General features: G+C 58.6%; 1 protein-coding gene across 4 annotated transcripts in view; it reads right to left on the bottom strand.

Moving 5' to 3' along the window:
- Nucleotides 1-16,163, bottom strand: part of LOC144945729 (uncharacterized) — a 30,981-nt gene extending 14,818 nt beyond the window's left edge. Inside the window, exon 1 of one of the 4 annotated variants that reach the window (XM_078874298.1) lies at nucleotides 16,092-16,163. In XM_078874298.1, the coding sequence (XP_078730424.1) occupies nucleotides 16,092-16,157 (66 nt within the window). In that variant the 5' untranslated portion in view covers nucleotides 16,158-16,163. Of the gene's footprint in view, nucleotides 1-1,258; nucleotides 1,657-14,943; nucleotides 15,114-15,862; nucleotides 16,016-16,091 lie in introns of those variants that run through there. The other 3 variants (XM_078874300.1, XM_078874299.1, XM_078874297.1) reach the window with 3 other exon arrangements.
- Nucleotides 16,164-16,581: the final 418 nt, after the last annotated feature.

Here is a 16,581-nt window from a genome sequence, read left to right as displayed (position 1 = left end):
TGGCCGGCGGGAGGCCCGGGGCACAACGACCGTGCAAGCGCCCCCCCCCCCCCCCCCGACCGAGCGCCGTGGAATCGGCACAGCGCTCGCCCCCCGCGTCCGCCGTAAGTTACGGGACGCTTCGTGAAAGTGGCCAACGAAGCGAGCCCGACAATGGGGGGGGCGCGATTAAACAATCCGGAGTGGGGGGGGGGGGTGTTCCAGCCCGTGGGATATTTATTACCCTCGCCGTTCCGTGCCGCGTCGAACAAAACTTGCATCCAACTGATCGCGGGGGGCGCCTGCGAAATTTTTCTCCTCGCCCGTCGCAAGATTTACAGGTCGGGCTGCTTGGAGCCAAACGATCTTCGTCAGTGACGGAATGCGGCCCCCCGCCGCCCCCCCCACATCCCCGAGGTGTTTTCATTAACCCTTTAACCATTTCGATCGATCGCACGGTTGTTTTCGACCGCGGCAACGAAAACCGAGGGAACAAAACACGAGGAGCGAGGGGACAAAAGGGACTTCGCGTTTCGTGAGGACGCGTCGAAGTAAATCGGCGACGAGGGCGGCGGCGGCGGCACGCGAACGTGAGTGGCGGCGCGAAACAAAGACGATCATCAAGACGGCCGGCGGACGGGGAGAGAGAGAAGTAAAAAAAACGAGAAGTTGGCTCTGACGAGGACACGGGGCAGACGAGGAAGACGAGTCTTTGTGCTGCGTGCGTGCGGAGACAGAAGGCCGTCTGGCGACGCGCGGCTATGTCCACTGCATGCTAATAGCCCGCGCTGGGCACGCAGTGCCGGCACAGCTACGAGCAGACGAGCCGCGCTCCGGCGAGGAAAGGCCTCGGCGTGCCGACCGAGTCGATCGGCACGTCGGCCACCCCGCCGGCGCGAGCGACGCGTGCGCCGTCCAGCCGGCCGGCTCACCAAGCCAGCCCCCCGCTAGCGAACCCGGCCCTCCGGGTAGCCGGCTAGCCTCGCCTAGCTAGCCGGCTAGGCAGCGCGCAGGCCGGCACCACCCACTGGCCAACCTGCCTTGCCAACCTGCCTTGCCTGCCTGCGCACGCCTGCCGGCGCACGCCTGCCGGCACGCCTGCCGGCACGCCTGCCGGCACGCCTGCCGGCACGCCTGCCGGCACGCCTGCCGGCACGCCTGCCGGCACGCCTGCCGGCACGTGAATAATTCAGTGGGCTAAACGAGAGGCCTGCGGGAGTCGACAGGGCCCGAAGGCAGAGGGGGGGGGGGGCCCGGGGGGATGGGGGGGGGGTAGCACCTCCCTGCCGCGGCCCGGGAGCGGGCACAGGCCGGGCGAGCGGGTGACCGAAGAGGGAAAGGAGAGACGGAGCGCCAACGAGAAAGTGCCGTCGCCGCCGCCGCCGCCGCACGGCGCACGGCCGTCCCCCCTCGGCCCCCGCCCCGGCCGCGGCATTCCGACGCGCGTACAGTGACAGCGCGCGCCAGGGCAGGCTCCGGCGGCGGCGGCTCAGCCGCCCGCTTGCTCATTCGCGCACACGTGCTACCGCCATCGCCGCCGATTCCTTCTCGACCGCGCGCCCGCACGCTAGCGTCGCGATCGTGTGCGTCGCCGCGATTTCGCATTTTTATCCGAATAGAGTTTTTTTTGTTACACGTGAAATTGTTATCTCGCTTTTTTTTTATACGCACGTAAAAAAAAATTCCACGATTCCCTTTCACACGGACCCGCTGCACCCCCTCTCTCTCTCTACCCCCCTCTTGCTCTCTCCCTCCCTCCCTCCCTCTCTCCCCCCTCATTCTCCCACTTTCCTTTGTATATGCGCGAACTTGGCACTGTGCCCAGAGTCGCTCCAAGGGATGAAAAGAAACGCGCATTTTGCTCGCCTCCACCACTCGGCTTTGCCCTGCCCTTCCCCGGAGCCGGGACCATCGCGGGATACTTTCTCTCCCACACGCCGCACAATTGGGGCACAGCAGTTTTCTGCTTTAAGCCGGGACGGTGTCGGCCGCCACTGCCTCCACTAAGAGGAGGAGCGGCGGCCCGCACAGCCTCGGACGGTGGACACGAAGGGGGCGCGCGGGAGGGGGGAAGAGGGGGGGGGAGTGGTGTGGGGAGGGGGTGGGGGCATGATTTTTATTTAATAAAAAAGAGCTATGTCAGCAGGCGCGGCAAGGGGAAAATTGGCCGAAAGTCAACAATCTGAGACGATACAAAGGGCGTGAGCAAAGCGCAGCCCGGGATCTTTTTCCTCGTTCATTTTTCACGCCGTCTTTCTCGCCCGCCTGCCCGCTCGCCAGCACTCGCTCGTCCGCCCGATCGCCCGCCCGCTCCGTCTCTCTCCCCGGCATTCACCGCGGGACTGGTCGACGCGCGTCGCAGAGCGAGCGACGAAACACCAACGACCGGCGGAGAGAAGCAATCCCCCGAGCGCAAGAACCCGACAGAGCGGCTACTGACCGATCGCTTTGGCTGCGAAGAGGCTGCGGGTGGAGGAGTCCGGTTATTTTTATTTTGTGACGGGGGGGGTTGGCGGGGGGAGGTGGGTTTGTGCTCTCCTATATATCTTTCTATTATTTTAAATCACCTTAAGTAGAGAACGCCGAGATTTATTTTTATATCGCCCCCCCCCCTCGATCCCGCACGAGACGTAGAAACCGTGGCCTCGCCTGGCCAAGACGTCGAGGCGAAAGGACGGGGTTCCTGCAAGAGCGGGAAACGTGCGCGATGACGACAGGTTCTGAGCATGCCCAGTCAGCCGTCCCTCCGCATGGCGCGCGTGTGCGCGTGCGCGCGCTCGATGCGGACGTACCCAAGTGCGCACGTACGTACGTAGGCACGTACGTAGGCACGTACGTAGGCACGTACGTAGGCACGTACGTAGGCACGCACGCGAGCCAGCGCTCCCGTCCGGGCCCTCGTCGCGAGGCTCTCTCGCTTTCTCGTTGGATGGCGCGCCCCCGCGACCGCTCCGCCGCCTCTTGCCAGCAGCGTGCGGCGCAAAGCCGAGCGCGGACCGCGAGACAAGAAGGCCGCCGCCGCAGTCGCCGCCATCGACACCGGCGCTCGGCCCCCCCGGACCCTCTCTCGCGAGCGACGGCACCGAACCGAACGCACCCGCCCCTCCACCACCCCCCCACGGCCTCCCTTCTCCCGCCCCCCAACCCCCCCCCCCACCTCGCAGATTCTCGATCTCGGTGCCAGCTTCGCTCGGGACCACGACTGCGAGCGATTGTGTGGTTCTGTGGGCGGGAGGGCAGGAGGGCGGGCGGGGAGGCACGCCGTGGACGGCTTCCCGACGCCGCTGCGGTCGGAACGAAAAAAGCGACCCAGGCGTGGGCTGCTGTGCCCCCGCCCTGCTCTCCCCGTCGGCAAGACTCGCTCGTACGACGACGGAGCCGTCGCTAGAACGCGGCGTTTGCCGCTTCTCGAGTTACAGTCGGGCACCCACGACTAAACGCGAGATTTAAAATAACCCCTCGAAGACGTCACTAATGTTTGACGCGGTGAGTTTTTCTACGCCTACTTTACTTTTATTTTTTTGCCTATTGGCACGCCGCTCGCCCTTGCCAGTGCTGGCAATAAATTGGCAATTGACGGGGCCCCGAAAGACACTTGGCCGAGATTCAAGTGCTGCCCTCAGCCGCCCCTGGCGGTCCTTCCGCTAGCTCGGGCGAGCATCTCCGCCACACCGCAAGCGGGGCTATATACCGACGCGCGACCGGGCCGCGACTTAACACGAACGCCGCTCCTGCGAAGGGGGAGAGCGCAACTTCCCCGAGGCCCGAGCGGCCACCGCTTTTAGATGCAACCGCGGGGACGATCGCCGGGGCCAAAGGGACGCCGTCTTCCTCCCGGAGACCTCGGTCCTCCGCGTCGGACTGCCTCGCCAAGGCCCGAGCGCGGCGCGCCAGCTCGCAGCAAACGCGGGCGCCACCGGGCTCGCGACGACGCTTTCCCCGCGCGCGCTAGCACGTTCCGCGGGGACGGCGGTGGAGGGCGGGGGGGGGCGGGGGTGTGCGAGGGGGGGGGAGGGGGGGGTGAGGAAGGGAGAGATGTCGCGCAGGCGCGTGGGGGGGGGGAGTGGGAGTTGGGGGGGTGGGGGGGGGCGGGGACGAGGGGGGGCGAGCGCGGGAAAAAAAACCCCGCAGATGCACGTACGCCTATGATGTCGCCCGCCATTTTGCTGCTGCACCCTCGTGAACCAGGTGTGCGCGGGAAGCGTAAACGCAGAACGCGGGCACCGAGTGGCCGCGTGGCTTCCTGCGCGCGGCTTTAGGACCGCCGCCATCGCACGCGCTCGCCGCCGGCTTTTGCCGAGCGCCGTTTTGCAACGAGCCGTGGCTTTGAGGATGTCCGCGAGTCGACGACACCGATCGCTCGCCCGAACATGGACGGAACCCAAGCGCGTTTGTCCGTACCACCGCCGGCCTCTCCGCGCTCGTATTGTTTAAATTTTAAACGTGACGGCTTCCAAACTTTACACGAGCCAAAATCCGCCACAATTATTAAGGGCCTCCTCGTTCGCTAACGCCGCTGCCGCTCATGGCTCTGCCCCATCGTGCTCCTCGTCACGGCCGAGGATTCTGATTTAATAAATAAATAAGTCTGCCGTGGCCTACGCCTGCCGCATCTGGCGAATCCGAGTTGAGCTCCGCCAAGAGCGTCGGGCTTAATTGCACGCGACGCGGTCGCCGCCGCTCTCGACGCCCCGACGACGTGGGACAGAAACCAGGGCCTTGCCTGCCCTGTAAGGCCCCTTTGCACACGGCCCCTGAGATAGGGCGCCACGTCCGACACCGACACGGTCGCGGAGTTCGGCCGGAGAAGCGGCGATCGGAGTTCTTTTTTGTGACGGATGGCCCCTTAAGGGGTTAAGTGAATCGGAGCCGTATGCTCGGAGCTTATCCGTACGTCGTGTGCACACGGCTAAACTCGCAATCAACCGTGGTGGAGTGGATTACCAAAAAATATACAATGCAGATGTACAGTATGTGTGTGTGTGCGTTAACTGTGGGGAGCGGTGGTGCAGCGGTTAGCACGCTGTGCTACAAACCCGGCGATCCGAGTTCGATTCCCGCTCACGGCCAACACCGGTGACGATTATCAGAACCGGTCCTGGGCCTCCCCTAGGTCGACTCAGCCTCAAATGAGTACCTGGTGCGATGTGTCAACTTCGCCACTAGGGAGACAAAGGTGGCCGGGCGTGGTGTTGGCCACCCACCCCCTCGTGTGCCGTGCCGGCCTTCAAAGGTGCTCGCTAACAAGCACTTGCCCCAACAGTCTGTTCAGGCTATACTGGGGGATCTTTGTCTTTATTAACTGCAGAACGTGAACTCCCGCCAAAGTAAAGTGGAGTTTCCACCACTGGCTCTGAGCCACCTCAAGAGATGGGCACCCCCCAACAACGTTCGCACCGGCCACTCCCGCGGAATTTGCCAATTGGAAATGAATGCGGCCCCGCACGGGCTCTTTACACCATGAGCTGCTCCTCGCCCGCCGTGGGTCGGCAAAGCACTCCGCTCACGTTGGGAAGCAATTCGAGACAGACCGCACGTGACGGCTGCGATGACAGCCTCATCCCCGCTCCGACCTGGACAATCGATAAACGGCGTCTCCAATGCCTCATTTGCACGTCTCGCCATTTACCTGTGTTTTGTTTTCATCTGGACCACTCCTCCCACCTCGCAATATCCCAAGTCAAACCACACAACAACGCAATGGCACAACTCGGCGGATATACACAGCGTGTGCCCATTGCCCGCGGGCACTCGGGCACCCGCCACAGGAACATGGAAATTCCAGCGCGTGCTCTTGGGCCACCAAATGAGAAGACGAGCACCGCCCAACGTCCGATCGCGTGCGACGTGTCTTGTTTTTTTGCCGTGGCGAACGCTGCCCGGCCGAGCGGGGCGATCGTCGCAAAGCTTTGTACGTCGGCGTCACCACCGTCTCAGAATTCCACTTGCGTTGGCGGCCGCCGCGTTATAATTCACCGCCGCTCCGCTCTTTGTTCAACGCGCGCCATGTCGAAGCAGCCCACGCCACCGCTGCCCCCCCCACCTGCTCCACCACCGCCGCCACCTCCTCCGCCGCCCCCATACAATCCCATGCAAATCTCACCTGACGCATTCGCCGCACGCCCACAGCGCGGTCATTCGCGCCGGCGATGGCAAGGTCGCGGAAGAATAAATATTGCGGAAGCGTTTGTGCTTTTACGGCCGGGCCGACTCTCAAGCAATCCGAGCGAGTGCGCCAAATTTGCCAACGTCAGAGACACGAGCCCGCGACCGACCGTTCCAGCGTAATCGGATTACACCACCGCCGGTAACTGCTATCCACTGCGAGAGCACTCGCATATGGAACTGTCGTTCGTAAGCAAGGAGATTTCAGTCACGTTGTTTTTGGGAATACCGCAATATACACGCGAGAAGAACTTTCGTTAAGAGTCGCTTCGCCAACTTTGCGCGACGTTCCATCGAACGGAAACGCGAACAGCGCACGAGCCGAAAGCCTCGCGTCGTCCCTGTTAAGAAACAACCGTTGGGTGATATTCACCTCCGTTGGGGTCACGAGCCAACGGTGGACATTCCACATTACTGAAGCAAGGGGATTTACATTTCATAAGTAAATGATTTGGCGATACTGCTGCATTGGCAGTGGCGCAAATAACAAGAAGAAAAAACACATTGATACCATCAATATCACTGCAGTTGCCTTAATAGAGGAAAAATGTGTCAAAGGTGACGTTTTAGGCAATGGCCGACCTTCATAGCACGTGCACAGGGAAGACCTGAGACAAGGTGGCGAGCGAGAGTTGGACACTGCACTTTAGACCACGAGGCCCCGATGAGAATTAACTTTAAAAAATGTTTGCCGATGCACTCTAAATAAGCAGGCTTCTTCAGCCATAGAAACAACCGGAACATACAAATGTTGCTTAACCAATCCGTGAGGAACTAAGCAGAAAGACTCACTTATTTCATTCATTGTTTTACCATAAATTTCGCGGAAACGTTGAGTTTCAGTTTTGACTGCCGTTCGACTGAATTGCGATTGTTCTGTCCGTTTAACAACGCCGGTCTATTTTGAGAGAAAGCGTTTTACGACCTCCGTAGATATTTCATTTCACGGTGCGGTCTCGTAAACAAAAAAGTCACCTGTAAGTTCTGCGTTGTGGTGAGATGTTAACTACCTCGCCTGGTATAAAGGAGGTTGCGGGTTCGATCCCGACCCTGACGCCTGCTGCTGTATATTTGGAGTGTGCGTGTCTCTCTCCCTGTGCTCACGTGGATTTTCTCCGGGTCCTCAAGTTTTTCCCTCCGCATTTAGAATCAACGTGTGTTTAAGAGAATTTGGCTGCTATAGATTTCCACAAAAGCCACTTTGTTCAGCTATCATTTGTTGCCAGGTCGCTACTGAGAAAGACGTTCAGAGCTCAGTGGCTCTTACCTGGTAAAATAAAAGTTTATCGTTTAGTTTTAGTGGCGCGGCCGTGTCACGCACGCCACCACGCACGCGACTCGACTGCTTACCACACTGACCACCCACACACACCCTCTGCTCTCAACCGGACACCAATTTTTGCCGAGAAGCCTAAATAATGGTCTCCTGTCCAAAAACTTGGTCTGTGAAGATTCAATACGGACCTTAATCGCGGTCAATTCGCAAACTTTTACGAAACTCGCAACGAACAAACCGAACAACGCGAGTCAAGGTGACGTGTCATTGAGAACATGTGATGTGATTATGAACTCATTCTTTCTTATACATTTCCCCAATCGTAATAAAAAATTGCAGCAATGCATGAACAGCACGAACAGCAACAAACATATTGCAGTGACGAATACATTCCCGGGAATTTGCGACGCCAACGACGAATAACGACATCACAAACGGGACGACACTTGCAAAACTACAATTCAACAACAGCGTATTCTTACCGTGCTGGAGTGGCATCAGAAACACACAAAACCGGAAGGCCCAAAGCCTAAGAACATTCGCTGCGAAGGCTCGCGCTGAGCTACACACGTGCTCAGCGGGGGGGCGGGGAGGTTGGGAGCGCGGCCATTTTTGTTTTTACCATTGCTGCTAACACGGCAGGGCACGATCAAACATTTACATTTTAAGCGATCCGAGCAACAACAACAAAAACTCCCCGTCATGAATAAAATTGGTCGCGAAACCCTACGCTTGAAATTAAAATGTTTCCATTGCGAAAATCAATCGACAAGAAGCGCCGCCGCCGACGACTTTGGCTCGGCGTCCCGTCTGATCGGCTGCGCCCACTGACCTTTCCTCCTCGGTCGCCACCAACAGAGGCGGCAAGAGGGAGGCGCGGCGATCGCCAGGGTACCTGCGCGAGCGAACGCGCCCCCCGCGTCATCCGCTCGGATTCAATCGTTGCCGCCCCGTGGCCAAGCAAAATGCGAATTTTTACCACCGCAAAGTTTCAGCCAAAACAAATTAATTGTCCGCTCGACAACAATTCTCAAGAGGAAGCCGCCTCGGGAGGGAGGAGATCGGACGGTGCAGGACGATGCACGCTCGTGATTTGTCGTTCGCCAACAGATGCCTCCCGTTCGGCAATCGTAATTAAAGCCCAATTAGTCGGTCGCTGTGTTTGGCATCGCCGCCTGCAGCCGGAGGGAAATCCCAGAGCTGCTCCCGTCTGAAACGCGAGCTCGACAAGGCTCGCCACGGTGAACGGGAGAAAGAAGTCGAGCGTTTGTTTCGTTAAAAATCTGCGTCCAACGCAATTCAATCGCCGTAACGATCAAACCGCAATCGCTCCCGGGTTTAGCCTTGCACAAGAAACACGCAGTCTCGATGGGCTCTCACCTGGTTTAACCAAGGGTAACCGGGGAGACCCAATGTTTCTGCAGGTGATTAAAGTTTAAAGGATCGAACGCACTGTGTCAAAATTATTGTGACGTACCGTGACCATAATTGCTACGATCGGTACAACAAACAGCAAAACGATGAAAACAAACGAGTAAATAGAAATACCCCCATCGTGATCACACGTTGTACCGTCGAGGAATGAACAGCAACACCACGGACACTTCTGACACACACGACCATTCGTATTTGCAAAACATTGCATCCAAACGCAAGTGCGCGTCACCCTCCCCTCTGCTGGACAGGCAGCCGACAGGGACACGAGCGATGGATTCGCTTGCGGCAAAGACCAAGTTCCACCGTAAAGCCTCGAAACAGACTGCTGTTGGGGACAAGTGCTGTTAGCGAGCGCCTATGAAGGCCGGCAAGGCACACACGAAGGGGTGGGTGGCCAGAACCACTGATGTTGACACACAACACCAGGTTGGCATTCAGGGTGAGCTGACCAAGCGGAGGCCCAAGATTTGACACTGTTATTTGGCCGCGAGCGGGACTCGAAGTCGGTGCGCCGGGTTCATCGCGCAGTGCGCTAACCGCTGCACCACCGCTCACGCGCACACAGACACGCACACGGAAACCGAGGCCTTTGCCTCCTCAACACACGCGAGACACAGCCGAGCGAGACAACGCGCGTTGCGGTAACTGCGGAGTCTACTGACATCGGCCCGTGTGTATGTGCGCGTGTGTGCGTGAGAAGGACACTACTGGGCTGTTGGAGGCAGTCGCCCTCCAACAACGGAGGGCGGAGGAGAACAATGAGCGGAGCGCCGGGCGGATAAAATGCAGCAAAAGTTGGCACAGTAGGGAGCACAGTGCATCTGCCAGTCATCTCAGTCGGTCAACCCGTGGCCCCTGGGTCTGTCCCGTGACCTCCTATCAGCGAGCCTTCAACACTTCACGTGGCCTCAAAGCGCACCCGGCCTGGCACAGGTGCCGTGGGGACGTCACCGTTACTTGGTGGCGAATGGCGGGCGTTGGCACTGGCGCGTGCGCGCGCGCCAATCAGGGGAGCGAGACCCTTAACATACGGCGCGATCCATTTACCGATACCCCACTGCAATGACAACGAGCGAAAGTCCCGATGGCGAATGCGGTGACCGCGCGACGCTCGTCAACGTGACCGAGCCGCTGCCCACCGCGGGAGGCGCGGACCGGACAGGGAGGCCCCCGACACACGACGGGCAACCTCCCCGTGCCGTCGGGACAGATGACCGGCCGCGCAAGAGACAGGTGGTCGTATTTTGCCCGGCGGTCTTCCAAACACCCCGGCGTGAAACATTGAGGCCGCGACGCGTCTCCCCCCGTCGAGAAGCCAAGTGGGATGAGGGGGGGGGGTGAGAAACGAGTGGGGCGTCTATAAATGGATCGCCACGTAACCGCATTGACCAGGTCCGAGAGAACCGAGGGGAAATTCGTCGGGGCGGGGGGGGGGGCGAGGGGGGAGTGTGCGAGGTTCACGCGGGAACGTGGCCGGTGAAAGTCGTACATCAAGCGTGCGAAGAGAAGACGCCGGACGACGTTTAAAAAGATTACTTTCTCTGCTCAACGTGGGCCTTACCTGACAGAAGTTTAAACGTGTGTGTGTCTATGCCATAATTAAATAAAAAACAACACTGTAGGTGTGCACGCACGTTGAGGGTATCGAGGCGAAATTGAACGCGCTTGCAAGTGCATCATCGCGACATGCACGCGCTTGCATCAGGGCGAGGTGTGTTGCAGCGATACGCCGCGGTGCGTACGGACGCGGCACCAAGCGTACGGCTCGCGTCGTACGCGGCGTGGCTTAGCCAAGTCACGCTCGGCGACATCGCGCCGAACGTGGCGACGTGCGAGCACGCCCCACGTGCACAGAGAACGTTGCACGGCGAGAAGCAGAATCGGGTATTTTTTTTACTTGCACGCTGTAGTAACGTGCACTTAAGAGCGCCGCCGGATTGCGCTGCTTGTTGAACGATATTTAAACCCCGCTGCGGCAGTGTTTAAAAGAAGAAAAAGAGACCTCGCAACGCAGCGTTAAAAGTATTCAATATTTAACTTTGCATGCTTGGCGAGGAAGTGACGACTACGTCGCGGCCACATCTCACCGATTGTAGAAAAGCGCGCGTTGAATTATTAGCGCGCGCCGAACGTCAACCAGTGGTTCTGCCCTTTAGGAGAGGCCCGCCTCTGCCATAGGAACGTGGAATTTCCACCACTGGCTCGCGGCTGTAAACGGGAGATGATGAACTCCATCGTCTGAGCGCTCGCTCGGGAAGCAGGAAATCCCTTCTGACCGTTGTGTAGCCTGTACATCGTTACGTGCAACACCACTCGTATAGCCACTCAATATTCTGCTACTTTTTAAACGAACAGCTGAACCACCGCCGCCACTGACAATCGAGAGCTTTCACGGCATTACCCATGCAGTGGCGTTCATCTATTTTCCCTCTCCATAAACAAACACCTGGGTGTTTATTCGTAAATGAATTACACTTCTTTAATGACAAACTGCGTAAAGTGAAATTAACCGTTAATTCGCGCGACGACAATCCACGAAATGCTCACGTGCGGCCTGCAATCGCCCTATCGATGTGCCGAGGATATAAACCGAACACGCTTCCCCCCCCCCCTCCAACGCCGGCAAGATTTCTCCGATTTACTGTCCTGGAACTGCATCCCAATGGTTCACGGTCTGGAACGTGCCCAACGAGCAAAAAAAAAAAACACACGAACGGGCCCCCCCCCCGAATTTAAATCTGGGAGATGGCGGCGGCGACAAAACCCAACGGCACCAACGGCACGAACGACGCCGCCATCCGGCAATCGTCAACGAGCCGAGCGAGGATTGGACGAACACCAAGACCAAGCTGGAGATCCCAAGACTATCGGTTTCCAACACCCCCCCACACACCCCCCCACCCACGCGCCAAAAGCTCTCGGGGTGTTTCGTCCCACAACCTTCAACAACCCAAGGTCATCCCCTCACTTCCAAAACATCGCCCGAGCATATCGCCCGTCCCTTCAACCGATCCTTTCCCGCGATGATGTCCTCCTCCGTCTGAACATCTCATAAACACGTTCTCTCCGATCGGAACAGCCACCGCCGCTAAACCTCCCACCGCCGCCCTCCACGATCTCAACGTCGCAGAGTTTGTGCTTGGCACCAAGTCACGCACGTGGCGTTGTCAAACCACCTCGCTCGCCAACGAAGACCTCTCACTGTTTCTCTACTCCAGCCATCAGCCCACCTCGGTCCTTCCTCGTGTAAACTCAACCATTCTCCCTGGCATCTCATCCGACAGTCGGCCAGGGGATTTATTTCAAGGCAGACCGTGCGCCCCGTGGTATCCACGCTACGCGAGGGCCGACCACGTGCCGATTGTGGAAGACGAGCAATCGTGTGGTCGACGTGGCCCGGTCTCTATGCTTACGGAGCAAATAAAAACGAACTAACAGGCGCTCGCAAACATCACGGCCTGCTAACGCGACATCGAAAAATCGATCCGAATTCCCATTCAACAGCAGCGACGTCACGTCTGGTGCGGCAACTCTCAGGGTGGACGCGTCGCCAATCGCGTCACATCAAAAGCTCCGTACGTAAACTTCGGAGGATGACGAATAACGTCGGCAAATCCGCACGAAAATCTCTCCGTAACATTTTGGCAAAACATCCGAGGAGACGGGACGATTCTAAAGCGAGCTGCGGGGACAGCTAACGAACGTGATCCAGCGACCGTTCGGGTGTGTACGATACGCGTGCGATCGTGGCGCGGGCATTTGTGTGGCGAGATGTTAACGACGTCGCCTGGTATACAGAAGGTCGTGGGTTCGATCCTGACCCTGACGCCTGCTGTATATTTGGAGTTTGCGTGTTCTCCCTGTGGTCGCGTGGATTTTTCTCTGGGGTCCTGAGGTTTTTTTCCCTCCACATTTAGAATCAACATGTGTTTCAAGAGTATTTAGCTGATATAATTTTCAACATAAGCCACTTCTTGGAGTGATCGCTTGTGGCCAGGTCGCATCTGAAAAACAGCTATACAGCTCAGTGGGCCTTACCTGGTAAAAAATAGTTGAGCTTTAGTTTTGCGCAATACCAGCAAAACACAATTATGCACAAATGCACGCCCGTCTCCACACCCTTCGACCAACGATCTACAATTTTGCGACGCCATTCCACATCGCCGCCGCACGTGTGCCGACCTCGCCGCTCCGTCTCCACCGCGGCCGTGCTCTCGTGCGTGTTCTCTCCCTGGGCTGCCGTTCCATCACTGGTGTCGCCCATCATCCCCTCGTATGGAACATGTCCTCTCCAAACCCCCGCGCTCTTTTCCCAACGGTCAACGCGACGTCTCCCAAGCTGCACGTGTGCCCTGACCCACGCGGCGTTCCTCTCCCCGTCTCTCGTCCTAATTCCAAGCTTGCGTCTACCCCACGCTTCTCTGTGCACTTTCCAGCTTTTGTCTATATGCCAATACGATCATACAAATAAATACACAGACACTGTGTATACCAAGACAAAGATCCCCCCCCCCCCCCCCCCGTGTCGCCTTAACAGACTGTTGGGGCAAGTGCTGTTAGCGAGCACCGATGAAGGCCAGAACGGCACACGAGGGGGTGGCTGGCCAACACCACGCCCGGCCGCCTTTGTCTCCCTAGTGGCGATGTTCACACACAGGAACTTATTTGAGACTGAGTCGACCTAAGGAAGCTCCAGTCGTCACTGGTGTTGGCCGTGAGAGTGTGCAGCGCGTGCTAACCACTACACTACCGCTCCCTCATACAATCACATACATACACACGTCCACATAGAAATACAATCGTACAAATATGCACACAGACACATACAAACACATGCATGTATGCATGCAAATATCGAAACAAATACAGATACGTAGGGGTACATAGCCAGCCAAACATGCATGCGTACACATTTATGTATGCGTACATGCACAGAGATGGTCAAAATGACAGAGATAGAGTGCATTACGAAACTCGCATGCGGATTATTTTGAACCCAATGTCTGAGCAGTGAAAAGATGGACGTTGCAAGTCGAATATTCAAGTGAACTAGCCAGCGAGTCTGTGTCCACTTACAAGATAACAACCGTCTCTGGCCCTGGGCTGATCCTCTAGCGACGCAACCGCATCAAACCGTCCCGGAGGAGAAATACTTGAACAAGGTTACTCTGTAGGCAACGGGGAGCTTCATCGAGGTGAGAAACGGAAAAGAGGCCGCGATCGCGAAGCATCGGCTCGCGTTCGTGAAGACGGCGGTAACATTCATTTTCATCGCGAGATCCTGCGGCCGCCACTGTGGCGATGCGATTAAATTTGAAGTGCATCGTCTCGCTCTCACACGGCACGGAGCGGGGTACGTGTGCCGTGCCGTGCAAACACACGGCGCGTATCGGTTTGTACACAACCACTTGGCGCGATCCCAACACGGCCAGAGCGAGCGAGCGAGCGAGACAGCTCCCGCTCGCGAGGTCCCGTGCGCAAACCCGGCGCCGCCCTCGCCAACGGGACGACCGGCGCCATTTTACATCTCGCTCGTTGGCACACAATGGCGAAAACTCCGCCGCCGCCTTCGCCGCCGCCGCCACCACGATCGCTGGCACAACTTCCAAAAAAGTTGCCTTGCCCGGTCCGGTCGCAGATCCCGCACCCCATGGCGATGCCCGAGGGAGCACGCGGGGGTGGCAGCCGAGCGGAGCGCGGGGCGCCCCGTGAATTGGGTCAAACCCCGACGGCGCTGGGGCCGCCTTAACCTGCTGCTCCGTCGCGTCGCACACAGAGGGAGGCGGTTTTTGTCGCCGGGGCGGCGAGGATCGACGCTCGCTCGCTGAAAAATCGGCCACAAAATTTCTTCCGTGTCGCCAACAGCACAGGAGGCCGCCGCCATACTGGGCTGGGCGGCGGAGGGGCGCCGCGGGGTGCCACGAACACAGCGACGGATTTTTTTTTACGTTAAAAGTTCACGACAGCCGGGCACCCCCCCCCCGATGCGAGGTGCTCCGTCCGGTGCGCGCCATGGGAGGACACGGGGGGGGGGGGGGGCGAGCGCGTCAAATTGTCGGAAGGGGACGGAAACATTCGGACGTTACCTTTGCCTCTTGCCGAAGCATCGCACCGCAGGGTTTTGTTTGCTAGGCCACAGGCTCTCTTGCAAGTCTGCGGCCCGAGTCGGCAGAACGCGGAGGTTAAAGACTCGGCACGCGGCGCTCGGGCCCCAGAAAATGCACGGATAACCGGCGAGCGCGAAAGAAGGAAAAAAAATACCCCAAAAATTAAAAAGTAATCAGAGCACAGAAGAGGGAGTGTGTGTCTGATTGCGTGGTCTCGCTTGCACTTACAGTTACAGTGCGGCTGGCTCCCGAGACCCGCGGGTGAACATGGCGCCTCGAAGGTTTTCTCTGCCAAAACGTTTCCTCCCAGCGCAGCGCGGGCGGGAGCGAGCGAGCGAGCGAACGAGCGAACGAGCGAGGGAGAGAGAGAAGCCCAGACGGCGACGTAAGCCAAAATATAACGTCCGTGCTCCGGCACGCGTGGCAACGCTGAAAAACTACTAACTTTTAACCAGAGTCTCCCGCGAGCACGGATCCCCCCCCCACCCCCCCACGGAATTCGCGAGCCCTACTCGGCAGCAAACATTGCATCACTGGGGCTACTAACGTCCACAAACGTGTGGCCGAAATTCAAAATTTCAAATCACGCGGACTGTGCCAAACACGGCTTCACCGTACACGGTCACCTCCCCTCTTAATTAGGGGTCTCTCCCCCGCAGGCGAAGGGCACCGCCGCGCCTCCCCTCGCCGCAAGCGAAGTGCTCGCAAAAATAAACAGAACCGAGTCACGGGCAACAGGAATTAACGATATACAAATTCGTTTAGGTGTCCACTTACTGCGTGCATGATTTAGCCCGTAGCGATGCAAGGCATCGTTAAGTATGACATGAATAAGTGGCTGCACATTTTCGCCGGCGAAAACACCGCGCGCGGAATGCCTACACAATTATCGGCTCACGTGCGTGCGCTGTGCGCGCGTGAATGCGGGAGCGACGAGATGCCACATGGCGTGCGGCGGGCAAGAGGAGGCTCGGTTCGGCTTCCAGGCACGGCCTGGACGGGACGCACCACCCCATTCGCCCCACCGCCATCCATCCCCACCCCACTGCACGCACGCACGTTCTCTCGCCCGCTCGCCCGCACACGCACGTTCACCCACGCGTCCTCCCGCTCGCTCTCTCGCTCACCCTCTCTCCCGGCAAGACGTCCGCAGAGACGTGCAAGCCTACGTCGCGCTCGCCCCAACTCAACATCCGCCATGTTTGCTCACGAACGAGCGGTTGGCACGGGAGCGCTCGCGCCAATTCCGACCTCCTCGTCCCCGACGACTACGCGGGGGGGGGGGGGGACACACCGACTGGGCCGCTGGTGGCGCTGGTGGCATGCCTGCGTGACTGCGTGCGGGATGGCACCGGGCAAGGCCAGCTGCCACCCTCTCCCTTACGCTTCTGTGTCATCAACTGGGTGCTGGCACACGCACGTGTGTGTGCGCGTGTGTGCAGGCCGTCCGACATAAAAAAAAATCTATGCACGCAACCCTACGTCACCCACTTCCCGCTCGCAGCGGGCACACACAACACATGCACGCACACACACATGCACACACACACATGCAGGGACGCTCGCTCATACACACGCCTGCGTATACGTACATGCATAGGGACGAGTGAGCACGTG

This window comes from Lampetra fluviatilis, chromosome 38 (genome assembly GCF_964198595.1).
Source record: "Lampetra fluviatilis chromosome 38, kcLamFluv1.1, whole genome shotgun sequence".
In the NCBI taxonomy this organism is placed as follows: domain Eukaryota; kingdom Metazoa; phylum Chordata; class Hyperoartia; order Petromyzontiformes; family Petromyzontidae; genus Lampetra; species Lampetra fluviatilis.
Note: the sequence above shows the minus strand (reverse complement) of the source record. Positions and strands in the feature narration are given on the sequence as shown.